The sequence below is a fragment of the Sesamum indicum genome, linkage group LG6, assembly GCF_026168435.1.
Source record: "Sesamum indicum cultivar Baizhima isolate 11 linkage group LG6, ASM2616843v1, whole genome shotgun sequence".
Taxonomy (NCBI): Eukaryota; Viridiplantae; Streptophyta; class Magnoliopsida; order Lamiales; family Pedaliaceae; genus Sesamum; species Sesamum indicum.
In genome coordinates, this window is record NC_142662.1 from 27,204,876 (window position 1) to 27,231,905 (window position 27,030).

General features: G+C 35.4%; 7 protein-coding genes across 9 annotated transcripts; 3 read left to right on the plus strand and 4 right to left on the minus strand.

Annotated features, from left to right (window-relative positions):
• Window positions 1-803: 803 nt before the first annotated feature.
• PARP2 (poly(ADP-ribose) polymerase) lies at window positions 804-7,843 on the plus strand. 2 transcript variants are annotated; one of them, XM_088881485.1, is made up of 20 exons: window positions 804-1,036; window positions 1,107-1,389; window positions 1,672-1,872; window positions 2,396-2,596; window positions 2,936-3,054; window positions 3,146-3,227; window positions 3,461-3,696; window positions 3,927-4,053; window positions 4,436-4,491; window positions 4,814-4,887; window positions 5,022-5,068; window positions 5,214-5,263; window positions 5,513-5,575; window positions 5,928-6,005; window positions 6,263-6,373; window positions 6,521-6,596; window positions 6,689-6,831; window positions 7,023-7,096; window positions 7,241-7,346; window positions 7,492-7,843. In XM_088881485.1, the coding sequence occupies exons 1-20, from the start codon at window positions 950-952 to the stop codon at window positions 7,582-7,584; spliced, it is 2,307 nt and encodes a 768-aa protein (XP_088737611.1). In that variant the 5' UTR covers window positions 804-949; the 3' UTR covers window positions 7,585-7,843. The 2 variants fall into 2 exon arrangements, with proteins under 2 accessions (XP_088737611.1, XP_020550285.2); XM_020694626.2 differs by having other exon boundaries at window positions 1,675-1,872.
• A 1,250-nt stretch (window positions 7,844-9,093) lies between these two features.
• On the plus strand, window positions 9,094-11,769 carry LOC105163115 (mediator of RNA polymerase II transcription subunit-like protein). The gene is made up of 4 exons (XM_011081338.3): window positions 9,094-9,944; window positions 10,597-10,808; window positions 11,299-11,411; window positions 11,498-11,769. Exons 2-4 carry the CDS (start codon window positions 10,634-10,636, stop codon window positions 11,630-11,632), a joined length of 423 nt encoding a protein of 140 aa, XP_011079640.1. The 5' UTR covers window positions 9,094-9,944; window positions 10,597-10,633; the 3' UTR covers window positions 11,633-11,769.
• Window positions 11,770-12,231: 462 nt separating this feature from the next.
• Window positions 12,232-14,966, minus strand: U1A (spliceosomal protein U1A). Its single transcript, XM_011081337.3, has 5 exons — window positions 14,776-14,966; window positions 14,501-14,673; window positions 13,790-13,883; window positions 12,969-13,051; window positions 12,232-12,714 (listed from the first exon to the last, which is right to left on the minus strand). Exons 1-5 carry the CDS (start codon window positions 14,864-14,866, stop codon window positions 12,427-12,429), a joined length of 729 nt encoding a protein of 242 aa, XP_011079639.1. The 5' UTR covers window positions 14,867-14,966; the 3' UTR covers window positions 12,232-12,426.
• Window positions 14,967-16,782: 1,816 nt separating this feature from the next.
• Window positions 16,783-17,613, plus strand: LOC105163113 (protein SENESCENCE-ASSOCIATED GENE 21, mitochondrial). The gene is made up of 2 exons (XM_011081336.3): window positions 16,783-17,024; window positions 17,134-17,613. The coding sequence occupies exons 1-2, from the start codon at window positions 16,975-16,977 to the stop codon at window positions 17,351-17,353; spliced, it is 270 nt and encodes an 89-aa protein (XP_011079638.1). The 5' UTR covers window positions 16,783-16,974; the 3' UTR covers window positions 17,354-17,613.
• Window positions 17,614-21,001: 3,388 nt separating this feature from the next.
• On the minus strand, window positions 21,002-23,973 carry LOC105163112 (uncharacterized protein At5g01610). The gene is made up of 2 exons (XM_011081335.3): window positions 22,844-23,973; window positions 21,002-21,349 (listed from the first exon to the last, which is right to left on the minus strand). Exon 1 carries the CDS (start codon window positions 23,341-23,343, stop codon window positions 22,849-22,851), a length of 495 nt encoding a protein of 164 aa, XP_011079637.1. The 5' UTR covers window positions 23,344-23,973; the 3' UTR covers window positions 21,002-21,349; window positions 22,844-22,848.
• Window positions 21,002-25,564, minus strand: LOC105163111 (uncharacterized protein At5g01610). 2 transcript variants are annotated; one of them, XM_088881491.1, is made up of 2 exons: window positions 24,969-25,564; window positions 21,002-21,349 (listed from the first exon to the last, which is right to left on the minus strand). In XM_088881491.1, exon 1 carries the CDS (start codon window positions 25,486-25,488, stop codon window positions 24,985-24,987), a length of 504 nt encoding a protein of 167 aa, XP_088737617.1. In that variant the 5' UTR covers window positions 25,489-25,564; the 3' UTR covers window positions 21,002-21,349; window positions 24,969-24,984. The 2 variants fall into 2 exon arrangements, with proteins under 2 accessions (XP_088737617.1, XP_011079636.1); XM_011081334.3 differs by lacking the exon at window positions 21,002-21,349 and adding an exon at window positions 24,375-24,506.
• Window positions 25,565-26,246: 682 nt separating this feature from the next.
• Window positions 26,247-26,726, minus strand: LOC105163110 (uncharacterized protein At5g01610). Its single transcript, XM_011081333.3, has one exon. It carries the CDS (start codon window positions 26,724-26,726, stop codon window positions 26,247-26,249), a length of 480 nt encoding a protein of 159 aa, XP_011079635.1.
• Between the last annotated feature and the right edge of the window lie 304 nt (window positions 26,727-27,030).

Below are 27,030 nucleotides of genomic sequence, written 5' to 3' on the forward strand. Positions count from 1 at the left end.
TTTTTTTAGAGTATGTAAATCAACATGAGATAAAAATATAATAATAATAGTTGATATAATATGTAAAAAACAAATTTTAATGATTATGGGTGGTGCAATAATTTTCTTTTCATAGTAGTTAAATATGTTTAAGATAATTTATACTAATACCAAAAGAAAATGTCATTTATATTTATGATCAATGACACTATTGTACTATTTTTTTATAAAGCCTACAATGTCTTTTAATTGATGAAATAATTAACTTATTTAATTTTTAAAATTTTATATTAATTAATAAATTATTTAATTTATTTATTTTTAATATAATACATTGATTTAAATGTTTTATTTTTACTTATAATATATTTTAAAATATAAAAAAATATTTACTATATATACATAAAAACGATATGTTATAACGATCATTAGTGTAATATGTTCCACAACGAGACACCATCTAACTTGGTCAGGCGGAGGGAGATGAGATTTTTGTCTCAAGTAAGCGCAGGCTATTCCAGCCTAACAACACAGGGATTTGAAGAAGAGAATATTTGGAGATCATTGGCCCAAATTCTAATGGACCATTTGATTCAAAATAAAATTTTGTTGTGGGCTGTAGTTTGTGATCTTAGTAGGCTTTATTCTTTGCAGCTAATTCTCGAATCCGTTGGACATTTCTTTTCCGGGCCGTAGTAAAGCTTAAAATTGCAAAATTGACCCCAATCTCAAATACGTTAGAAGACCAGCTCAACTCCAAAGAAGGATTCTGGGAACGTTGAAAAAGAAAACTTTACAGAAGACGCGCCAAAATGTCGTGCACTGCACTGAGCATCCAGAAGAAGTTACTTCCCTTGTAAGCTTTTCTCTTCTTTTCAACTCCTACTCAGTCCTACTTAAATGTCCCCAATTTCACAAGTCCACTACTCTCTTCATTCAACCACTCCCTCACTTCTCTCTTCTAGCAACGATGGCAACAAACAATCTCAAAGTGGACGAAATCCGCGCACAACTCGCCCAACGCGGTCTCAGCACCGCCGGAATCAAGCACGTTTTGGTAAGTTCAGTATCGGTTATTCATTTATCTATTATTCATTTATGTATTGATTCTGCTTTACCATTTGCAGGTTCGGAGGCTTGAAGACGCTCTTCGAGACGAGAGTGAGAAATCGGCGGACTCGGAAGGTGATATTAGAAGTAGTCGCAAAAGGCAGAGAGATTCAGACGCTAAGGATGCCGATCCAGAAGCGCCGCGGAAAATTAAGGCCATTGATGAGTTGCGAAGTATGAATGTGAAGCAGCTTCGTGAAGAGGCCTCGATTCGTGGAGTTTCTGCTGCTGGAACTAAGGCACAGCTTCTGGAGAGGCTTTGTGCTGATGATGACAGCGTTTCAAGCGACAATGATGAAGGTAACTGCATTATTAGTTGCCTGAAAAATTATTTAATTTATATGTTGCACAATGACTTGTAGGAAAAACAGGCGGAGGAAGACTCTACCATCTCGTACCTATTCGGTACACCATTCATGTCTAGCTGCCACATTAATAGTTGCTTTTGTAATAGTTATTTAGTCTTTTCTATTAAGGAATTGACTGTCTTTAGAAATGAATCTTATGTAGCTATATTGCTTGGTATTGCATTAGATTGTTATTTGACCCTAATTCTGCAATTGTGCTGGGACCTTTTGGCAGCAGAGAAAGGAAGCAAGAGGGAGAATGCTGACTCCCATTCAACATTGAAAATAAAGGCAATTGATGAGTTGCAAAAGATGAATATAAAGCAGCTACGAGAAGAGGCTGCTAAACGAGGTATTTCTGCTGCTGGCACAAAGAAAGAGCTTCTGGAGAGGCTTTTCTGTGATAATGACAATGTTTCAAATGACAAAGATCAAGGTAATCAAATACTTTGCCATTATTTATTTTTTTTTCAAAGTTATTGGCATCTCACTGCCCAAGGTATTAATGCAGCTACTTCGGATTTTAGATTGTCTTAAATTTTAGAACGCACAAAATCCATTTAAGTGCATGTTTATAGCAATTAGTGAATTTGGTACTATTTCATGTTCAGCTATTCCTTGTAATAAATAGTCATATCCTGTATAATAGCAGTTATATGAACGAGACAGGTCTTAGTTGCTGTATTTATTACTGATGTTTTAGTAAGCAATGTTGCATTTACATATTTCTTATGGTACATTGCATTGTGACCTGAAACATTGCATTGGTACCTATTCGCTATACCTTTCATGTGTAGCTGCCATACTAATGGTTAACTTTATACTAGCTATGAAAGTGTTTTTTTCTTTTTTTTATTTTTGTGTGTGTGTGTAAGGAATTTACTGTCTTCAGAAATGAATCTTATGTATCCCTGTTGCTTGGTATTGCGTTATGCAATTGTGCTGGGACCTTTTGGCAGCTGAAGAAGAAAGCAAGAAGGAGGATGCTGACTTCCATGCAACAGTGAGAATTAAGATCATTGATGAGTTGCAAAAGATGAATATTAAACAGCTACAAGAAGAGGCTGCTAAACGAGGTATTTCTGCTGCTGGCACAAAGAAGGAGCTTCTGGAGAGGCTTTGCTCTGATAATGACAACGTTTCAAATGATAAAGATCAAGGTAACCAAATAGTTTATTATTATTTATTTTTTGCAAAGTAATTGGCATTGACTGCACAAAATATTACTGCAGCTACTTTAGATTTTCTTAAATTTTTTTGGGACACCAAATTCAGTTAGGCACATCTTTCTCTGCAATTAGTGAATTTGGTACCCTTTCATGTTCAGTAGTTGCTTGTAAAATAGTCATATCCTGTATAATAGCAGTCATATTATACAAGACAGGTCTTAGATACTGTATTTATTACTGAATGTTTTAGTAAGCATTGTTGCATTTACATGTTGCTCATGTTACATTGCATTATGAACTGAAACATACTTCTCCTTTTGTTATCGAAAGTTTCATCAGCGGAAGAGGAAAATGAGGAGAAAATTGTTACCGCTACTAAGAAAGGTTCTGCTGTCTTGGACAAATGGCTGCCGGACCATATTAAAGCGCAATATCATGTTCTGCAAGTGGTAAGTCATTTAGCTGTCTGCTTAATTACAGAGTGAAGGAGGGGAGGAGTGTATTCTTAATTGCTTTTGACTTTTTTAAGTTTTCATGCAGGGAAATGAAATTTATGATGCCATGTTGAATCAAACAAATCTTGGGGAGAATAATAACAAGTTCTTTGTCATTCAAGTTCTAGGTTATAACTCCATTCTTATTCTCTAATGATCGAGTTCATGTGCCATTGGACTTAAACGACTTGCAATTCAGTTCAGTTTTAACTGCCACATTTTGTATGAGACGTCTTGTTTTCTAGTTCGTTAGAACATGAATCTCATCACAATAGTTGTCATCGTGTTAAGGCGTCATCACATTTTTGAATAAAAATGTACACTCCTTTTGCTTATTTGTTCTTGAAACTTCTAATTGCAGAATCTGATGATGGTGGCAAATTCATGGTCTACAACAGATGGGGAAGAGTTGGCGTGAAGGGTCAAGACTATTTGAATGGGCCCTACACTTCACAACAAGCTGCTATCTCTGAGTTTGAGAAAAAGTTCTATGCCAAGACGAAGAACCACTGGTCCAATAGAAATGAGTTTGTTTTTCGCCCAAAGAGTTACACTTGGTTAGAAATGGACTACAGCGAAACGAAAAATGACCCGGCAGTGAGTTGTTTAATCCTAATTATGTGTTTATGCATTTTCTTGTTGAAGGTCTCACTTGTGTAGTTTAAGATCCTTTAGTCTGTTCCATATAAAGTTTCTCAATGTTCTAGTAAATGTGGTTAAAAACAGGTGAATATACTCCAAGTAAAGTGAAAGGCTAAACATATTAATTACCATTTTGTCCTGCTACGGAAAACTTTAGGTGCTAAAATATTGAGACTCATCTTTAGGTTCAAGAAAAGCGCCAATCTACAGTAAGACTGGAACCTCAAGAGTCAAAGCTGGAAGCTCGTATTGCAAAGTTCATCTCTCTTATTTGCAACATGAGTATGATGAGGCAACAGATGATGGAGATAGGTACGCATTTGCTTTTCCCTTAAAGGAAATGATACATCTTGTATGCATCCTTGACCTTTATACAATTAATTTCCAGTAAGTAGACTAATTCAGAACCTTATTTGACCATCCAAGTCATGTTTTTGATTCTTCACTTGTTTCCTGTTTTGGTGATAGTGCACTTTATTCTCTGTTCTTGTTTCCATCTGTTTAATTGCTTCTAAACATTTCTAACAAAGAATATGTAGTTAGAAACCTTGCCATATTTTATGTCCCTCAGAAGTTGGTTATGAAGGTTATGATGCAGACTGTGTTTTGGGTCTGAACCTTGAGGCCTGCAAGAAATGTTGTTATCAATATTATCAAATATGTTGATTTTAATATTTGTTTCATTTTGCAATAGGATACAATGCTGAAAAATTACCATTGGGCAAATTGAGCAAATCAACAATTTTAAAGGTGAGATAGATAACGCTCAGAACTTTTTGATATATTTGCATTTATCCTAAATATTTATGGCCGAAAATTATGTGCATGTTACAACTGACCATATAAGTGAGCTAGGTGCATCTTCTTGGGATCTTGTAAATTGTATTCTTTTAGCAGCAATGCCTGCAAGTTATCTTAGCATCTAATTGAGCTCAATTGATATTCTATTTTATGTTGCTGAAATTACATTTCTCTTCCTCTTATCATATCTCATTAAAGTTGTATGTGTGAATATCTTTTATCAACTCTTTAAATAACATGTTCCTTACTGCACCCATTTGAATCTGTATAGGGTTATGATGTCTTGAAAAGGATTGCAGATGTGATAGGCCAAGCTGATAAGAATACCCTTAAACAATTAAGCGGGTAAGATCTATTATCTCAATTTGATATTTTGATTCTGACTTATTCGTATCGTGCACACATTAATCTGGCTGCTAAATTTTTGGCTGCACACTTGATGTAATCATGCACCTTTGGCATTCTTGTCTAAATTGCAGGGAATTTTACAGTGTAATTCCTCATGACTTTGGTTTTCGGAACACAAGTGAGTTCTCTTGCTTCTCACATGATCCCTGGGAGGTTTCTTCCATGGGAGATGCCGGTGATAGCTATTTTGTTGACATAGTTGTTTTCTTGATATGCCAAAGAGATAAACTTCTAAATGGCGCTATCACTATATATGATGACAGGTCTGTTCATCATTGACACCCCTCAAAAGTTAAAAAGCAAGTTGGAAATGGTGATTCCTTTTCTTATTCATCCTTGTTAAGTGTTTCTGGATACACTGCTCTCTGTACATGTCTTTCTGTCTTGGAGGTGCCACAATATTGGTCACTAGTAAGCGACACAATAGACAGTACAACACTCAGTATATGATTGTAAATAGCCATCCACAGTGAACTTTGGCTTTATGCATCATTCATATGTTGGAGTTTTAGATTTTCTCCTTTCACTATTTACAGTTACTGATTCTTGCAACAAATGATAGGTCGAAGCACTAGGAGAAATTGAGGTAGCAATGAAGTTGATTGAGGATGATACTGATATGGAGGTATGTCCCATCTTGTTTCCTTGCTCTGGATTCAGTAAATCTGATGATCTGGTTTAGCGCAATCTAATCTAATTCCTGTAGCGATTACTCAAAGTTAGTAGTTCCTTAACTTTTCAGTGACGATTTCTTTCATGCCCTTGAATCCTTGATAACACTAAGTTATGTGCTTCAAATGTTGTCATATAGAATCTAGATGCAATTTATATCCTATTCTTATCATAAATCACTCAATTGTTTGTTTTAGTTCTTGTCACTATTTCTGGTCATGATTATTATTGCACTCACTGGTTCAGAGATTTAAACTAGATTTTTTATTTATCTAATCTGTTCTAATACTTTCACTGGTTTGTAGGATCCGTTGTATTCTCATTATAGGCGGCTTCATTGTGATCTCTTGCCACTTGAAGCTCATTCCAAGGAATTTTCCATGGTAATTTTCTTACTTACCCAGGATTTTCATGCTTTCTGGGCCTTTTTTGTGTTTTATTTTGGATGTTCTTTTTGCTCTCTGGTTTCAGTGGATTGCTCATGGATATTAGTATTGTTATTCTTTTACTTATTTATTTATGTTGTGAATATGTGTCAATGGGCAAACCATTTGTTGGTTGTTCTGAAATTAATTCTATTATGTATTTCATGTCACTATAACTTCTTTCCCACCAAACCACCAACATATTTATGTCTCAGGTTGAGAAATACACCAAGAACACTCATGCAAAAACGCATTCTAGTTATGATGTTGACATCATTCAGATATTTAAGGTCTCAAGAGAGGGTGAAGCTGAACGGTTTGAGAAGGTGAACAATACATGACGACTAAACTTCACCTAACCTTTTACTCTCAAATTCTAGAGTGAAAGATTCATTCTCTTCTTTGGATTATTCCTTCTTTTAAACTTTTTTTTTTTAATTTCCTTCTTTTGAACTTGATGTATTTTGAAGCAGTTTTCAAGGACAAAAAACAGAATGCTTCTGTGGCATGGTTCTCGACTCACAAACTGGACTGGAATTTTGTCCCAAGGTTTTCTTTCTGGTCTTATCAATGATTTTCATATGGAACTTGTTTGTGCCTGTGCAGTATATGATTAGTTCTGTCATATGGAAAAATTTTAGGTTTGCGAATTGCTCCTCCAGAAGCACCTGTAACCGGTTACATGTTTGGTAAAGGTGTATATTTTGCTGATATGTTCTCTAAAAGTGCTAACTATTGCTGTTCGACTCAAGCTGCCACAGCTGGAGTGCTGCTCTTATGCGAGGTGATATATGTTGTTCACCTCGATCTCCATTTATGTGTTGTTATTTCCCTGCAGGGCAGAAGTCCTATTGGAAGTGCATAAAATGCTGAAATTTATTTTGTTTTATGATGATGTCTTCTACAACAATATTCAATTGATAAATTTCCTATTTAGAATGTGGGCAATAATCTCTCTTTTTGTTTGCTTTGCAGGTTGCCTTGGGAGACATGGCAGAACTGCAAACAGCCAATTATCATGCCGACAAGTTGCCAGCTGGGAAGCTTAGGTTTGATATCTTCTATTGACAATTGCAGTCATCTTAATACGCCCAAGTTACTTGAACTTAATTAAGCATTATTGTGATTCATCTTTCTTCCCTTGACCATCTGAAAACAATTACTATCAAATTTTTCTTGGATTAATTTTACAGCACAAAAGGAGTTGGTGCGACTGCCCCAGATCTTTCAGAGGCTTTAACACTTGAAGATGGGGTTGTTGTTCCCCTAGGAACACCAAAAGAACAACCTGGCCCCAAGGTCGTGCATTGTTGAATTTTAAGTGCAACCAAGCTTCATGTTGAGATACCTGACATAACTTCCCTCTTAACTGCTTCTGCTAGATCATAGTTTACAATGCATATCAGATCTACCCTTAAAAGTTGCCTTGGTTCTTTTGTTGCAGGGTAGTTTGCTTTACAACGAATACATTGTTTACAACGTGGAGCAGATTAGGATGCGTTATCTCGTCCAAGTGAAATTCAACTACAAGCGGTGATAATAGCAAAACTAGCAGACTACTTTGTTTTGGTGGTCTTTTATTAGCATGGGCCTTGAATTCTACAAGGGGTTGCATTGGCAGTATTTTATAGTTAGTTCTGAGGTAAATGCAATTCAATGAAAAGGATTACGTGACCCCTGACCCAGTTGTTTTTGTATTTAGGGAAATGTAACTATATGTATATTCACATTTTGCTAAATTATGCAGAGTTGGGAATCATGTAAATTTAATGCATTTTTAAACTGAGTTTTACACATTTTTCCCTAGTGTAAATAGAATGAGTGGAGTTGACGGAAGAAAACTGTCTATAGGCTTAATAAAGATCTTAATCTACAACCATAAATTCTTTGCAATATTTAAATAATCTGCAAATCCTTTATATAACAGTCATATGATTTTGAATTATCTTTTGAGTCATTGTGATGAATATGAAATTCACAACAAATCCCTTAGTTGAAATTGTAAAAGCGGTATGGCCAACCTCGAAGAAACGCTATTTTGGTCCAAGTCAAGAAGAAGCGCGATTACTCTTTCCGTATTTCTGTCAGCGAACTCGTGCGTATTAAATTTGAGAGGGAGCGACGAGCATCTCTTCTTTCTCCTCTCCTCTCCCTCTCACGCATTCAGACCGTTAGACGCAGAAGCTCCGCGCGCTCTGTCGCGTATGCAGGCGCTGAAGTTGGGCGGTGACATCGCTTCCTTGACCAGGTATCATTCGAAACACCTGCAACATCGCATTCGTTTTATTTGGTAGTTTGTGCCCGTTTTGCCATTTTCAAGTATGTTGAAGCTCTTCCTTAACAAAATTGAATGGTGGGTTTTCCTCAGTTGGGATGATGGATGAATGTATTCCAAGGTTATAATTCTGTCTTGTCCCGATTGGGGTTTGGTTTCCCTCCTTTTGTTGTTGTTGCGTCTCAATTTTTTTTATTTTTTTATTTTTTTGTGCTGAGCGCTATGTGTTTGTTAAATCGTTTGTTTGATCGTTCTGTGCCTATATTGGCTTTCTTAAACATAGTATTTCAATGTCGGGGTGGCAGATGAGTCGAATCGGCAAGTCGAGCTCAAAGAAGGTCCTGGTGAATTTTTTTATTTTTTTATATATATTTTTATTTTTAAATTTTTTATATATTAAATTTTATATTTAATATTTGGTCAGTATTATAATATAAATTGACCATATATTATAATTATTAATCAAGATTGTACATTTTATTTTAGATAATAATAAACTATAGTACTTTTATTTATACATTAAATTTTTATACAAAAATAAATTTAATCAACAACTTAGTAAATTATAATATTTTTTATAATTAAAATTATTATTTAATATTATATATAGAACTTTATGTTATATTTTAATATATATTTATATTATGTTAATATTTTTTAAATTGACAAGTAATTGCCTTATGATTTTTTATTATTTATAAATTTATGTCAAAATTTAATAATTCCTATGAATTAATCTAAAAATAATAATAATAATAATGATGATGATGATGGTTGAACAATTCTAATTATTATTATATTATATATATAATGAGATTAAAAAATTTAATCAATAATTATGATATTTTAAAATTCGAGTACCTGATTCATACGAAATTTAAATATATACAAGACTGTGTCCATTATATCATATCAAGGTATGATTTAAAATCACATGGCCTAATTCAACGATATACCGTCTTGAATGATTATATTTATGTTCCGAGTATGATATCTCGATATCCGTATATCCAATAAGTCTAAAATTTTACCAAATGTATTTTTTTGTAAGTTTTATCATATCTAACGGTTTGATCTGAATTTTGATGGTCCGATTAACCCATATTGTTCAACAATGTAATATGATAGTTACATCAATGTTATACTAACATTTATAAATATATAAATTTTGCACATTGTGAATATATATTAATTTCAACTATATTTATGTAAAAATTTTATGATTCGATCCCATAATTTAAAAAAAAAATAAATAATAATAATAATAACAATAATAATAATACTAATACTATTACTAATAATACTAATATTAATAATAATAATAATAATACAAAAAGTCAAAAATCAAAAACTCATCTCTTTCTCTCTCTTCTTGTCGTTTCTTCTTCCTCCTTCTTTCTCTCTGTGTTTCTTCTCCATTCTTTCTCCTCTCTCAATTATTCCCCAAACGAACCCTAACCCCAAACTCACGGCAACAAGGACGGCGGGACGGCGACGAGTACGGCTTCCATCTTTCTCCTCTCATTTTTTCCCCAAACCCATCTCTTAGAACCCTAGCCCCAAACTCACGGCAACAAGGACGGTAAATCGGCAACGAGGAAGGCGACGAGTACGACTTCCAGGTAATCCTTATTTCTTTTTCTTGGGTTTGGGTGTGTTTTTAGCATCTTGTTTAATTTTTTTTCTTGGGTTTGGGTGTGTTTTCGGGGGACAATGATTTGTTTAATTTTTGTTGTTGTTGTTTGCTTTTGTAAAAGAGTTGTAATGTCGTATGGAAGACCATTATCGATTAGCAAAATTTCTGAAAAATTTTGTATCTATTGTTGTATGTAATGTTGTAAAATTCCTCTCCTTCCCACCTCTATTCTGCTGCGATTAAAACTCGAGCTCGACAGCTCAAACTCGAGCTCGGAAATACTGTATCGAGCTCAACCTCGGCGAGCTCAACAAAAATGGTCGAGCTCAACTCGTTGCCAGGCCTATTTCAATGACCAGATCTCCCACAATTCCACAATCAGAAGGATTTTGTCTTTGTGTCGCTTTGTTAGGCCACATATCTTATCGCCAGTTTGGTTTAGTCGTTGAGCTACTCCACTATTGTGTTTTGATCTCCACGTTTGGCAATCCAAAATCATACTTCAATAAAAGAGGCAACATTCTGGCTTTTGGCTAAAGCCATTCCAAAATCTATTTCAGTAGGGTTTGAATTTTTTCTTCTTTCTTTATAAGAAAGATATCCTCATCTTAATCTGAGCCATCTTCAGTTTTCTGCAGTTTGTGAGTCCGGAAGGGGTGACATTTAAAGGTCGATATGGCTGAGAGACAACAGCATGAGCCTCAGCATGCCACTGATCCACAGTTACAGTCGCCTGCTTCAAAGGAGGACATGATCTCCTATGTGATGGCCTTGGAGGCTGCTTTGCTACCATGCTTGCCTGCAAGAGAACTTCAAGCAATTGATCGTTCTCCGCATCCTTCTCATCAGAGTAAGGATTTACATGTTTAGTTTTAGATGTTGCAAATTTTAGAAGATATAGGAAGGAGGTATTTTGTACATAGACACTTGAATTTTATTGGATCTTTCAGTCTGATCTATGTTATAGTTCTGAGATTTTGGTATCAGTGCCATCAATTCCATGCACCACTAGTTTAAGCAGATTCTTTGTGCACAAAAGTGTTCAGCTAGTTCATTACCTTTTGGCTACTGAAATCTAGCTAAAATTACGAAATTATTTTCTATTTCTTTTAGATGTGATTTCACTTGTGTGTATCTTGTCCTGTTTCTTGGGTAATATACATTTAATTGCATGTCCCTGAGTTGAAGCTGGTTATATGAGCTTCCTTATTAGTTTTATTTCACATACAGGTTCTTTGCCCTAATAACAAATGTTAAAGTATAGGAGGAATTGTCTTTGTAGTTATTGCGGCTATGCACCTGGCCATTTGAAGTGGTAACGTATTTTTTACCTGCCTTAGTTGATGTTGAGAGACATGCTCGAGATTTTATGGAGGCAGCCAAAAAGCTTCAGCTCTATTTTATTGGTTTGCAACGAGAGGATCAACCTACCAGAGCAGAAACCCTACGAAAGGTAATATATGGATCTAAACCCAGTTAACACAAATGGTGCTTAGCTTTTCACTCTTGGTGAGAGACTAACTGAGTATATTTTTGCAGGAGATTGCTATGATGGAAGAAGAGTTGAAAGTAAAGTCTGAGCTTATCAACAAGCAAGAGAAACTGATTCAAGGATGGAGGACAGAGTTGAAAGACCAATTAGACAAACACAATATTGAGTTGGAAAAAGTGTAACAGAGTGAAGATAGCTCTATGCTAATTTAAGACATTTTCTATATTGTTATGTGAATTTTCCTGTTCCACAAATTAGTGGTCAGATTTTCTGCTGTGGGCATGCTCTTCAACTAGAATATACAAATATTCATGCTCTAGATCTGATCATGCAACATAAGATTGGTTTGAGGCATTCGCCCTGTGGTTTGCAAATGCTGAAGTAGATAAATTGACTGACTTGTAACTTTTGTCTTGTGACCGCCTAGATTCTCTGTAAGGCAGGATGCATCTGATTATGGCTGATTGTATTACAAGAGCTGTCTGGATGAACTCTACGCAAGTGCTGTGAATAAATCATCTTGGTGTGGATATAAATAGTTTCTGTACTATAATTCAAACACTGGTTATGCTCGTAGATACCCTCACAACCCCTTTAAAGATAAAAATGAAGATTATTATGGAAACACAAATCACAACATAATTGTATATCAAGTAAAACAAGTGCAAACACGATCTGCAATTAACTTGTCGTGAGGTAAATTATAACTAGTATCATCACTAAAACTTCTGGAAGAAACTTCATAGCTGGAGCACTTATGTAGCTGGAAGTGCAAGCTCGCTAAACAAAAACAAAAGCATTAAATAACTTGGTGTTCAGCATAAAAAGTGAGATAAAAGAGCAGAGCAAATCTAGTTTCTATCAGGTAATTACACTAAACTTACACTGGTACAAAGTGAACAAATGGGACTTTGATGAAGTCAAGTACAAGATTCTACCAGTTCTCCGCAGAGCAAATGCACAACAAAAATTTCACCTACTTCTTTGCATAGGTAATCAACATAGGATTGTCATCAGTTATTTTAAATCCCTGAAGACCCTGCATTGCTACAGTTGACTGCATCTCGTTTTCATATTCTACAAAAGCAATTCCAGGCTTCGCTTCGACCATCCTAACTTCCTTGAATCCAGGACATTGACTGAAAAGCATTTGCAACATCATAGAAGTTGTTTGGTGAGGAAGATTCTGAACAAACAAGATGTTATTTGGTGGAGCAGGAGCCTCTGGAACAGCTCTGGCCCCCATATATGGTATTTGAGATAACTGCAGGACATACAAAGAAGCATGGTTTAATAAACGAATATAGAATGGAAAAGACATTTAAAACACATAAATGAAAGGCAAACAACACATCAATTAGAGAAAGTAACATGGCAAACACAACAAGTTAGTCTGGGAGCAGTACTAGTAATTATTTGGATCAGAACATTCACTGGCACCATGAAATTCAACAGAAATCAATATAGATTAAGATCTTATAGAAATGAGAACGAAATTGTCCTGGACTAAATGCTTACAGGAGGGGCTGCACCATAAGCACCAGCATATGCTGCACCAGCTGCTGCTTGATTAGCATCATGTTGCTCCTTTTTCTTTCTTCCTGCATTACAAGAACACACAAATGCGACCAAAGAATTAAAGGGGAGTATCAAGAACAAGAATGCAATATATATGATGAGGTGTTCTTTGGCAATCTTCTATATCATATACCACAAGAGTAAATGCGCCCATAAATTGAACCGACAGGTTGGTGTGGGTCAGGAGGTGTTGACACTAAGTTGCATATTAATGTATACGATGAGATATACAAATTGTCTGCCTGTTTTAGCACCACAAACTTTATAATAATTGCAGCCATAATATCTCAAGAATTGAAAAGACTAATGCAGTTCTTTAGAGAGTATTCAAGTATATTGACATTTAATTGCAACAAACTAGTCTTGGTGAGGAATGTTACTTCATTTCAACTTTAACTTAGTTATTTTGTTATGTTACCATTGTGGTATTGGTAATGGGCCATTGAATGATGATGACAAAAAAGCGGACCATTTTGCTAGTGGATCAGGTAATGGTAGAAACTTGGGTCAACGACCCATCCAAATCAAACTCGGTTGTTTGTGCAAGAGAGGTCTAAACGAATGTTCATAAACCTCTTATAGACATCCAGACAAAATTGTATATAAGAATATAATCTGTTAAAGATAAAACCACCCTGGTGGTTATTTACCCCAGGCAAAAGACCACCCTAGTACCATGCACATGACGCGAAGAAGGTAATAAACAGACCAACTTTGTCACCCGATAAACATGTCAAATGTAACAAAGTAAGATGGCTTACCTCTGTCATCATGCTTCTTTCTTTTTTCTCGAGGTACAAAAGTACCATCTGCTTTTGCTATGATATCAGATTTTGTCTTCGCATATTGTATCCGCTGTTGATAGGAACAATGTACATAATTTTGAACCCAAAAATGAGTAATCTGTGAGACTAAGTTATCAAAAGTTTACCAGGACCATGAAAAATTAAATGCAATACTCGTAACAAGGTTATGGCCAGTAATAACATGAGAACTTTCAATGAGAAATTAATGACAGTAAGAAAGTGAAACACATCCTGAATTTCACCCTAAACCCACCAGCATGATAATGCAGAGTAACATATACAACTGATAAATGTCAGAGACACACACATTAAAGGAGAGAGAGATGCGACTTAAATCACTAATTTATAATGGCAACAGGCAGAAGCCTTCAATATCCATTGGAGTTCCCTTAATTTAAACCAGCCGCACAAGGAGAAAACAGGTTTGAGAACTTCAGCATCAGTTCAGAATCATACAAGAAAAGAGTGGCAGCACCATGTACACGAACGATTGCTAGCAAAAGGTCATTTAAATTTTGCACTCTAGAGCACATAAACAACTCAAAAGCTGCAAATATATAACTGTTGGATGACCCGTGCTTAGAGATACATTTCTACAGACACAAACACATTTCTATGGAAGTCCTTAGAGAAATACAAACACTAACAAGATAAAGGAATCTATACCATAGGCTTATCGTAGAATGGAAATCCTTGCATTTGACGAAGCGCATTGGTGGCCGAAGAAACCTCCTCAAAAACAACCCAAGCTTGCCCCTTATGTTTTAGGGTTTTGAATGCCAAAACCTCGAGTATTTTCCCGAATTGCGAAAACACCGCGTGAAGTGACTTCTTCAATTCTGTTAACAAAAGATGAACCCAAAGTAAACATCTCTCCACCAAAACAGACACTCGCTCACGATGGCTAATATTCACCAATAATTACAAAAGGGAATAGATACCGTCGAGCTTGATTTTCTCGTTGAGGTTGTTAATGTAAATTGTCATATTAGGAGAAATGTCGTTGCCGGTAGGGGTGCCTTCCGCCGCCATGGATACTGGCTTACTACTTTTTGTCCGGCGATCGAATTCGTCGCAGCAGAATGCTTTGGGACTGAGCTCGAAGAGTGAAAGAAGGAGGGGAGGGGTTTAGATTTTCGGGAATTTGGGGTTTTTGGATTTTGGGCTGTATTGATTGGGCTTAGGTGCATATTCGTTCGAAGTAATAGGCCCACATTCGACGGGCGTAAGCCCATATCACAATTGGAACATAAGTTTTTGTTAATATTAATAAATTTGGTAAAAATTCTGACTAACAAATAAACTTATTTATTGGACGTATGTAAACCTCAGGAATGCTAGATCTAATTTTCTAAACCACGGAAATTTAGTTATAATTATACCAAATTTTAGAAGAGGGGAGTGTAATTATCCTACTCTTAATTACCTATGTTTATTTATTAACAAAATTTTGTTTAGATATTTTTTAGGAAGAAATGTTAAATACTTACCTATATCAATTAAATAGTAAAAAAAGAAAACTATCTCCATCAAAAAAATAGAGACCTTCAACATTCGAATAAGATAACCTTTTTTAATGCATTCTCAGCCCTTACCCTCTTTAAATACACAAAATTGTCCCTATCAATATTATTTTTAGTTAATTCTTTATATTATTGAAAAATATTATTCATCAGTATTCATATACAAAAAAAATGAGTACGTCAAATTAAATGACTACATATATTTTAATATGAAAATATCAAAATTTTAAGATTATTAAGTAATATTTTTAAAATCAAAATACATGATTGTATATTTTAAAATTAATTTTATATTTGTGTTGGATATATATTATTCATATAAATTATAATAAATAAAATTTGTTTTCTTAATATAATATATTATTTTTACTAAAAGAATATTTTATGGTAATGTTTATGAATATGATAGAAATAGAATAGCATGAATAGATGATGAGTGAAGAGTAGTGTATGTCTCTTGGTTGTCCAAAGAGCCGAATACCCCAACCCACCTGCCCTAAAACTATTCTACTTCACATATATATATATATTCAGAAATAATAAATATTATGGGGTGTGTGCCTCTGTTAAGTAGAAGCTTTCTAGAAGAAATGATATTGGTGGACGTGGGCAGTGTGCTATATGGATTCAATCTATATATGTGTTTTATGTGTTGGGAAACAACCTCATCATATTTTATATCTTGAAGTTGGAGTGAAAGTGCATGCATCTTACCTAAACTAAGATTGTGTGTGGTGATGGGACTGCGACCCCACCTACGTAACAGTGGCTGCCTCCCACTACTGATTTACTGCAAATCCTAAACTTGGGACACACTCCCTGCTTACTTCCACCGCCGCACTTTCCCACCACAATTATAGTTTTACTTAATATATACTTTCTGTTTCCAGCCCTCAATTATAATTCATTTCTTATTATTTTAACTTACATTCACTCACTTCAATGCCAAATATTTTGCATTTCATTACACTCAATTAATAATCCACTAATCAAAAGGTTTTACTCCTAATCAAATTCTGATTCAATCTAAATTAAAAAATATATTATACTTATTATAATTTATAAATAATAATTAATTGTATTTAAAAAATCTATTTTAAATCTGAACCAATCAAATATAATATATATATTTATCATATATAATAATTTAAATAAAAATCAGTTACATAACAAATATAAGTACACATCCACCAAAACTGAATGATGTTAAATTGAATTAGAATTCTTGGAAAAAATGACATTATTTGATTTCCCATACTTCAACAATTATTGACAAATCAAAAGCGGATGGGTGAAGCCACAAATTCCCAAACTTCTTTTTTACCAAGTGTCAGTAAGTACGAGAAGACTATCCCGACTTTGACGCGGCCCAATAACAGTCCAACTACCCCCTCCCCCTTCTCCCTCTCCTATAAATAAGGCGGCCTCTTGTTTCAAATCTTCGCTCAGTCGCAACCCTAAGAACCTCCTGAAAAAGCAAGAGAAAAAAGACAAGTTCCGGCTACGCTCTCCTCCTCCGCCGCTGCAGAAGTTTCCGTTCCCACAAGGAAAAACTCTCTGCAGCCGCGGCCAGATTTCTCTCCAGTTTTCAGACCCCGAAAAAACAAAAACAAAGCAATGGCTCGCTCCTTCTCCAACCTCAAGACTCTCTCTGCCTTCATCGCCAGGTTTGTATTATACATACATTCATGTTTTCCTTTAATTTTTTTGTTTTAATTCATGTGATTCGGATTGTTCCTCGTATTCGGATCTTATGAATGGTGGATGTGGGTACAGGAGGGGATACGCTGCAGCGTCGCCGAGCGTTGGTTCCAGCAGCGTGAGAAGCGGAGCTCCGAATGTGATGTTGAAAACAGCGTCCGAGGATCCGTCCAAGACTGCATGGGTGCCCGACCCAGTGACTGGGTACTACCGCCCTGAGAATCAGGTCAAGGAACTCGACCCGGTTGAGATGCGGGAGATGCTCATCAAGAACAAAACCTGCAGAGGACAATGAACAAAACCACCCAATCACAAAATGGTCGACCCGTTAATCCAAATCTGAATCCATTGTTAGATGCTCGTCTTTAAGCTATATATGAGTAGGGTGCAAAAACTGGAGGAACATTCTTCCAATAGGAACTCTAGAAATCCGCAATTCGCATTGTTGATGTTGCCACCGTACCGTACTATGTCAGGCGTGGCCTGGGGTGGTAGCAGAAGTATTTTCGTTTATATATGCCTTTAATAAAATAGAAATTTAGTAAAATTTATTGACGTACATGTCCCTTAGATATTCTTGAATTTTGACGATTATTTAGCAGCTTGCGGTCTTGGCAATACTATATTTCATATTTAATTTAACATATATATATATAAAGTAGATACAATTAATTTTATATATAACATTGCATGGCCTAATAACTAAAGTTATTTAATAATATCATATAGTATAATTATATATAGGTGCGGCCGAAAGATAAAGGTGGTAAATGGGAATGATTATGGGTTGAAATTTGATGGTGAGCATGCGAGATTGAATTTTTATTAGATTTTCTATTTCAAATTTTATTGTACAATATTTTCATTCTTGTTATTTTACCATTTTTTCAGTTTAAGATTGTGAGGAAAATTTTCATAATCAAATATGTATCGCAAGTGTTGAGTGCCATGTATTTTTCTCATCTCCTAATACTCGCCTGTCCAAGATTGAAAGTTACAATTACACCATGCCAAAATTGTTGTGGGTTCCACGTATGAGATCCTGATGATTTTTACCTATCAAATTTCAAAAATATATTTATAAAATATTGATTTTAATTAGACTATATTGCTCTTTGGACCAAATATAAAGTAAGACTTCCCTAATCATGTTGCCCGGCTTACACCATTTTAACTAAAGGCGAACAAACAATTAGACGTGATGATGTGAGATGAAAAAAATAGTAAATTGCGTGTCAAATGTTATTATCTATTTTGGTATTTCACTAAGTTTTGTTTAGTACCTTTTTTCCCCCCATTGAAAACAAAGATAGTATATAAGTATTTCTGCACTTTTTAATTGAGCCGGTAATATATTATAAATTTTCAAAGGAGGTATTTATAATTTTCAAACTAATATGTTTATAATTAAACAAAATATCATATATTGCGAATGTAGTTTACTCTTTATTTTTTAGAATATGAAAAGCGATGCTTAGATACGTAAATCATTAACGAAAAAGTTAATGAAGTACTAGGTAAAAAGTGAAAATTGATGACAGTAAACACCTTGACGCAAATTGATTAGGGAAAATAATAATAAAATAAGACAAAAGTGTGTTTGAGTAAAAACATAAAAACGTAGAATACAATGACTATCCACATCGTAGTATGGAGCTATTAGGTTGCCACAGGGCATTCAACTCCTTAGTGAAGCACTACAATTTATTAATTACATGATATTTGTTTAGCCCTTTCAATTTTTCTACTTGTACTTGTTGAAATAAGTAAATATATATTTTTTCAAGAAAAATATTTCCTTGTCCCTTGTCTATGAAAAATACAAACGGAGGAAAGATTCATTGTTTGAGTCCTCTTAGCCGGTATTTAATGAAGGGACATCCTTCTACCTAGTACTCGTCATTCTTGTCTAGATTGCCGAGGATGAATGTTCTCTAGAAATCAATAAATGAAGATGCACTTCTATATATATAAAGTGAAAAGTTCTCATGAGTATGTTTGTTTATGTCTATGTGCATTGTACAATGAATTCATGTGATATTCTGTGAATTCCATAAACATCAAGAATGCCCAATACAAACAAATAATATTCAAACCCATTATAAATTCCTTCTACAGCATCGTCTGAAAAGCGTTGTTTGGATATTTTAATTTTTTGGGTCTTGAAAATGACGAATTTACAAAACTGAGTTCACCGAATTTTGCATGATAACTGATGAGTATAAAGGCAAAATTGTATTCTAAATTCCACGAGATATTGATGTTTGCACTTTTAATCTCGTGTTTTACAAAATTAATCTTTTTTGTCCATAGAGAAAATATTATAGATGTGGTCTCATGCATTAATCTTGTGGACCAAATTTGTTAATCTTTAAGACCATATAGACAATATTCTTTAATTTTATTGGACCAAAAATATTAACCTCATAAAATACGAGATTAAAAGTACAATATTTCTGTGTATAGGATCAAAAACACAAAATTTTGTTTTTATATACAAGTGATCCTTGAAGCAACTGACGTACGCAGGAGTTGTAAATTATTAATGTTCACTAGAAATGAATTTTCCTGTAAGAAGTTAAGGTCCCAATATGTTGCATTTTAAACTCTATTTCATATTCTACTTCATTCAATATATACACTATCACGTGTATAAAAGTGACATCATAATTTTTATTTTGGGAAAAAATTTAGTACACTTGAGGTGTGTATTTATTGAATGAAGTAGATGATGGAATAAACTTTACAACTGATCCAATAGCCCTTTTATGACGGAAATTTTGATCAAGAGTATTAAGTTGAAATATCAGTACAGAAAATTAAGGCCAAGTTCTCTACCCAAGCCAAAGCATCACTTCCGGAACATGTAGAAGAATCAAGTACAAATAAATACTAGGTTGTCTAGTATTGTATGCACAATGGGTAGGCAAGGACATGAGTGAGTTGTTGTGCAAGAAAAGCATACTAGTACGGTACACATGAAAGAGGGTCAAAGTAGAGCATTTTTGTGTACGGATTTGAACATTAGCAGTTCATTCGACATCATTGGATCGAAGGGGTAAACTGGAAAAAACAAAACCTCCTGTGTCCTTAATACAAGAATCAGTGGGTAGTTTTCTTACAGAGCTGTAGAAAAGTTGCAAACAAATTTGCAAAATTATTTCAAATTGGCTGCAAGTACATAAGAAGTAGGCAATTTTATCATGCATTCATGTGTAACCTGCAAAAAGGCGTCACCATCTAATTGTCCTTCAACAGTTTATCATGTATGAAAGATCATACATCTGTTGATGCATAAAGTGCAGATATGGCGCATTTGTTAGCTGGCAATTTCGCTACTACTTGATTCATGGACTCAGGTAGAGATATAATCAGAGCAAGTGGAAGAGCATAGACACACAAGAAACTACAAAACTAGAATTAGAGCAATTGTGAACTAGCATTCATGAAAAAGAACAGATAATCTGCAACTGTAGGAAATATTCCTCAAACCTATAATTGTTTCAGTACTTCACTAATTTCCATAAGCGCTAAAGAAACTATCATCCTCAATTTCAAATAGCATTTTGGTGCTCAAGAACAACCAGGAAATGGACTGTGGGGACCGAATAAAGATGGGATAAACCTTCTAGAAATGAATGGAGCTCCAACTTATACAGCTCGTACAAAATAAGAAGAATGGAGGTGTGTCATTCATTCAAGCATGCACCAGCTCATTCACGAAGGAGATCGCAGATATTGTCAGAACAAATAAGTCGACCACAAAGATTCTATTTACTTACTCAAAGGCAGCCGAAATCTCAGTTTCTAATTAAATCACTCAACTTCAATGCTTGACACCATATAGCTAAAAGTTTCTTTGTAATTGTAATTTCCTTAATTTATGCATTTCAAAGCTAAAAGATGTTGTAACAATGGAACTAAGATATCAAACAACATAATCTACAATAAATGGATTTATTTAAATTAAGTTCAACTGTCTCCTGCAGCAGGAGATCATTTTCGTTCACTAATATACATCACTGTATGGATGCATTTATTAATTAGTTCACCAGAGTCCCAATTTCAGCCTCATCTACTATTTGGATGGCATTTTCCATATAAAACTATGCTGTTTATATATATATAATATGTTGCTTTTGAGCTGCTCCTTGCACCTTGAGGTCTTGAAATAGTCCTCTTCCTTTTCTGCTCTCAGCTGCACTCTGGGCTTCATTACTTGCTCCAGACTTTCCAAAATATAACATGTTCTTTCCTTACTGCTTAATTTTTCTTCTCTTCTTCTGCTATACTGAGAGTTCACAGAATCTCGGCATTACTTGAGAGACTCCATATTCAAGAATCTTAAATATATGTCAAGTTCATTGTTCCCTTGCATGTTCTAAGATTTCTTCATATATCTCCACTCAATCAGCCATAGATCATTGGTTTCAAAGTGTTAATCGAGAAACAAAGACGAAAGGTTCAGAAGGATTTAACTCTCCACCTCAATCACATCAACTGGGCTCAGTCAGTGGTAATCCGATACTTACATACATTGCATTATAGAAAATACAATATTAGAGATAACAAGAACTCAAGACTCCAAACCTTACTGCATCAGAGACAATTCAAATATCAGTGTGTCAAACCTCATTACTGAGTGAACCTTATATACACGTTGCTTATTTACACTTGACGGAGAAAATTGTTGATTTACCTGATTTAATTCTTAATTTACTAATTTATACATTTCACAGCTATACCATGCTGTAATGATGGAACTGAGATGTCAAAAGACATAATCAACAATGAATTTCTTTAATCACGTATTAACTCTGTCTCATGCATAAGGGCCGATTTTTGTTTACTAATATACAACATTGCTTGGGTGCATTTATTTATTACTTTAGCACTGTCCACATTTCAGCTCCATCTATCATTGGGATGGCATTTTCTCATCTAAAACTATGCTTTGTATATATTGCTCTCCAGATGCTCCTTCCACCTGGAATTCTTGAAATAATTGTCTTGCTTTATGCTGTCATTTCCACTCGCACTCTGGAATTGATTACTTGCTCCCAAAACTTGCCTAATAGATAACTAGTTCAATGATTACTTTGTCTTCTTCTTTTAATATGTTGAGATTTCACAGAACCTCAGCACCACTCTTGAGCAACAACATATTGAATAAACCTCCAATATATACACTGTGAAGTTGTTCAATTAAACTGCAAACTCATTCAATTTCCTTCCATCCTTTAAGCTTTCCTCCGTTATCTTCACACCAATCAGCCATCAATCATGCGTTTTAAAGTGTTGAAAAATAAAAAACAAAGAGGAAAAATTCAGGAGGATTTAAGAGCTCGAACTCCGCCTCAATAACATGAACTGTTCTCAGTCAGTGGTAATCAATACTTATATACATTGCATGATAGAAAATAAAATATTAGACAAAACATATTCAAGACATCAAACCTTATAGTATCACACACAATCCAAATTATCAGTGTGTCTAACCATATTACTGAGTGAACCTTCATGTCCAGTTTCTTATATATATTGACTGAGACAATTGTTGATAAACCTGATCAGGAAAGATAATCATGCACCGAAAACCCAATAACAACTAAATCACTGACATATAAAATGAAAACAATGTGTTATTGAGACAGCAACACATTTACAATTCAATAAGAAAAACTAAAAACAGAACTAAACCAATATATCAGAAAAAGGGAAACGCAAAAAAGGTCAACATCCCCAAAGATCCAAAAGAAAAAGAAAAACAAAATGACAAGTTTACCTCCGCTAAGACGAAGAAACAAGAGGATTAGTCCTAAGATTCCCCATTTCCCGAAGCTCGTCCGAGGGGTTACATTTCAATCCACACCCGCATTGCGGAGAAACATAAAAATTATCTATCCCAAATTCGGCAGACGCAATTCCCACTGAGAATTCAAGCTTTTCACCGTTCCTCCTAACTTCAACAATATTCAGCCAGAGGAAAAACACTTTGACGCTAACCCCAGATAAATCAGTCAACTTATCTTTGTGGATGTACCCGCTGATCTTAGACTTGTACCTTAGCTGATACGAACCTTCCAAAGAGAAACTGCAGGAACCGTTTAAATAAGCGTTGAATTTGCCGGAAGACGCGACAAGATCGTAGTGAGTTACGCCTTTTGGAAGGATACCAACAGGAAAATCGAAGGACTGGAGTACTTCGTACGCCGTCGAATTGGCGGAGCCCCCGCCGGCTGCGGAGAGAAAGAGAAGAGAGAGGAGGAAAGCGACGGATAACATTCTGTTGTTGATTTGATTCTACTTGATTTACGGGCTTGTTATCGAGGAGAAGAAGACTAGTCCTAGGAGGAGTAGACGGCTGGACGAAATTGCGGCAAGATCAAAATCTGTTCCCGTCCGGGAAAATTGAGGTGTTTCCCGATGGGTACCAGCCAAATTAGGGGATCTGTTGGCGTGTTTTCAGAAATAGAAAGTACAACGTGGTGATCGCATTGTACAAATAAAAAAGACAGGGCGGCTGACAACGTTGTTTTTGCTCGGGGAGTTTTAGATTCATCCCTTGTGCTACTTTTTGTTTGCAAGTGGTTTGTGCTTATCCATCTCTCTCCTTTTCTTGCGGTAAATTACGACTTCAAATTCTTGGACTCTACATTTAAATTATAGGTTTTTCCGAAATTGATGAATCTTAAATTATTCTAATATATGAAATCATTTGAATCAATCCAAATACCACCTAATAGTAATAAAGAAAGACTGTGAAGTAAGATTTTGATAATTGGGCCATCAAATAATAGTCTTAAAGTTTGTGATCGTGAAACTAGCCCAAGAAGAGATTTGAGCCTTCAACTTGGCTCATTACTATCATGTCAGATTCTAGTCCTGTCTTTTTTTACTTTGAATAGGCCCATTTCAAAACAGGATGGGAACAGAAACCAGCCAGTTCAGACCCAGACCAAGCCCGGGATGGACCCCATACTGGGCCGGGCCTGTTCTTAAGGATAAAAAAGGAGTTATAAAAAAAATTATGCAATTAAATTGAGGCCACCGAATGAAAATTCTAACTCAAATTAAATCTTATAGATTTAAATTATTTATATTAAAAATATAACTCATAATATAATTTAAAAAAATGACTAATTATTTGAAATTACACTATAATTTATTTAACTCGTCAAATTTGATTTGAACAAGAACAGTCTTCTATTATTACGTTAAGGAAGAATATTTGTAACTTTGTTTTTCTTTGGGCCATCATATCTGTTTCTTTCGCTGTTTTGAGGACTCGTGCCTTTATCAATTTTCACAACATCTACTCATCTAAGCTGGCCATTCACGATTAGGACAAAGGTCACCTACATTTAATCCCTACATCATTCGACATATTCAAACAAATATTTCGATGAGGCACATCCGAATCTCTGACAGCACGGACAGCAAGGAAGCTAAAAAACAGAGAGAGAGAGAGAGAGTCATATCCATTCGCAAATTTGCTATTAGAAACTAGAAAATTCTAGCACCCACTTGCATCAATTAAAGAATTAGGCTGAGGAATCATGAACGTAATGATTATATTACCCCACAGCCAGGCTGCTATCACATTAAATCCTATAATTCATTCAAAAACTAACAACTAAATTGAGAATTGTAAATATCGGATGGAGTACGCAAAAGACTTTGCCCAAACACCTAAACTAGAATTTAACTGCTGAATTCCGATTTTATGCAGTTTAATTACTCCAGAATCCAAAATTCTCTGTTAGAAATTTCATCAAAATAACTACCAGCACTAACTACTTGTTAATCAGAATCAATATCGGTTATCAACCGGAAACTGTAGTTAAAGTTTGTTATTGGTGATAGTATTGATACAAAGCGAAGCAAATTCAAAGCATGGGCAGCATTACCTGTGGATGCATGTAATCATAGTTGAAAAAGAGGAACAAGCCTTTTGAAGGTAAGTTCTCCACACCTTTTCCCCCTATTCACACAGTCAAATCCACAACCACATTGCGGACTCTCGTAAAAGTTGTCCACCGGGAAATCAGCCGACGCAATCCCGACGGAGAGTTCCAGCTGATCGCCGTCCTTAGTCACCTCTATGATATTCACCCAGAAGAGCAGCACTTTGACTTGAATACCCTTCAGATCTTTGATTTTATTCGCGGAAATCGTGCCGGTGATTGTGGTCTTGTACTTGAGGTCATACCCGTGAATGGTGAAGCTGCAGGCTTCGTTCAAATGGACGGAGAATTTGCCAGTGGCGGTGTCCACTTTGTAGCTGGTGACGCCCACCGGCAGAAGGCCTACGGGAAAACCATAGGACTGGAGAGCTTCGTACACCGTCGGCGAGTCCGCGGCAGCTGTCGACGGGGGGGAAGCGGCGATAAAGACGAGTAAGACAGTGAGGTGGGTGAGCAAAGACATTGTGGAGGGCAGTGGGAAGAAAATATGAGGATAGCTTAGTGGCGTTAATGTTGTAGAGTGCGGTGGGACTGGGGAGGTTTAAGTCCCAAATAATATAAAATATTCTCGAAATTATTGGATTTTCTGCGTCAACTTTATTAATCACTTTTATGGAAATATGATTGCTAATGCATTATTGATTATTGTATATTCATCAACTACTGTGCTGTCCCTGCACTCATTAATCTAATTACAATTATTTTAAAGTATTTGAAAGTCCATCCAAAAAAAATGGATAATAGAAATTAATTTTTATTTATTGTAATACATTTATATTAATAAAACCTAAAGTAACATAAATTAAATGAAAAATTATTAAACAACTTACATAAATTAAACTCTTTGTCCTGTAGTTGAAAGTGTAGTCATAAACTCATAATAGCAATACGACCTTGAAGCATCCTCCAAAGACCAAACTTCCAGGCCCAACTCTAATTTGTATGCCCAAATTGTAGATCGCTAGGAGCATATGGTGCATCCATTCCTTGTTGGATATAAATAAAATTATCATTATTATCCCTAAAGTTCAAAATTAGAAAGAAAAAAAATCAATTTACAACCAACACCCGCAAGGAAATTCAACGAATTGGCAGCTGCATTTATCAGTAAATACTGAAGAAATGTACAAGAAGACACGACGCAATTGCATTTCTTATTAACGAGTAAAAATGGAGAAGAAACACACAACAAAACTGAGTCAAAATAAATTAATGGTGACATCAAGAAGAAGACCAAGTTTTCTGACAGTCCAAACCACACCCACACTGCGGGCACTCTTTGAAGTTACGAACAGGGAAATTGGCAGACGTAAACCCCACCGAGAACTCAAGATTCTCATTGTTCCGCTTAACTTCCACGATGTTGAGCCACAGCAGCACCACTTTGACGCTCACCCCGCTCAACTTCTGCAGCCTGCCTTCCGAGATCACCCCTTTGATCACCGGCTTGTACCTCAGTTCGTACGAGTTCTCTAATGTGAAGCTGCAGGAACCGTTGAGATACGCCGAGAACTCGCCCGTTTCCGGGTTCAGCCTATAGCCGGTGGCGCCTCTGGGAAGAAGGCCCACCGGGAAGTTGTACTGCTCCAGAGCTTCATAAGCTGAAGCCTTGTTGTAATGGGCAGAAACACAGAGTAGTACAAATGTTGTAGAGATGAGGTAGATGAGAGTACTAATTGTCAAACTCAAACGCACACCCATGGCTTCTTCTCTCTGTCTGTCTAGCTACTAGCTACCTGTTTAATTGCTCTTCTGAATCTTTGGTTAATTATATGGTTATAAGAGAGGGTGGGAAGTGGGAAGAATTGTACAGGTGTTTGGGAGATGGATTATTTGGTGCATGTCAAGCTGTCCACGTGCTCATTGCTTTCCTTTTCTTACATACTTATATATTATGTCACCCCAGATTTTGGATTCCCAATGTTTGGTAATTTTAACAACTTTACAAGCTAATTGACAAAACATGTACAATCAAAGGCATTTGCAAAAAGATGCTTCCATTCAA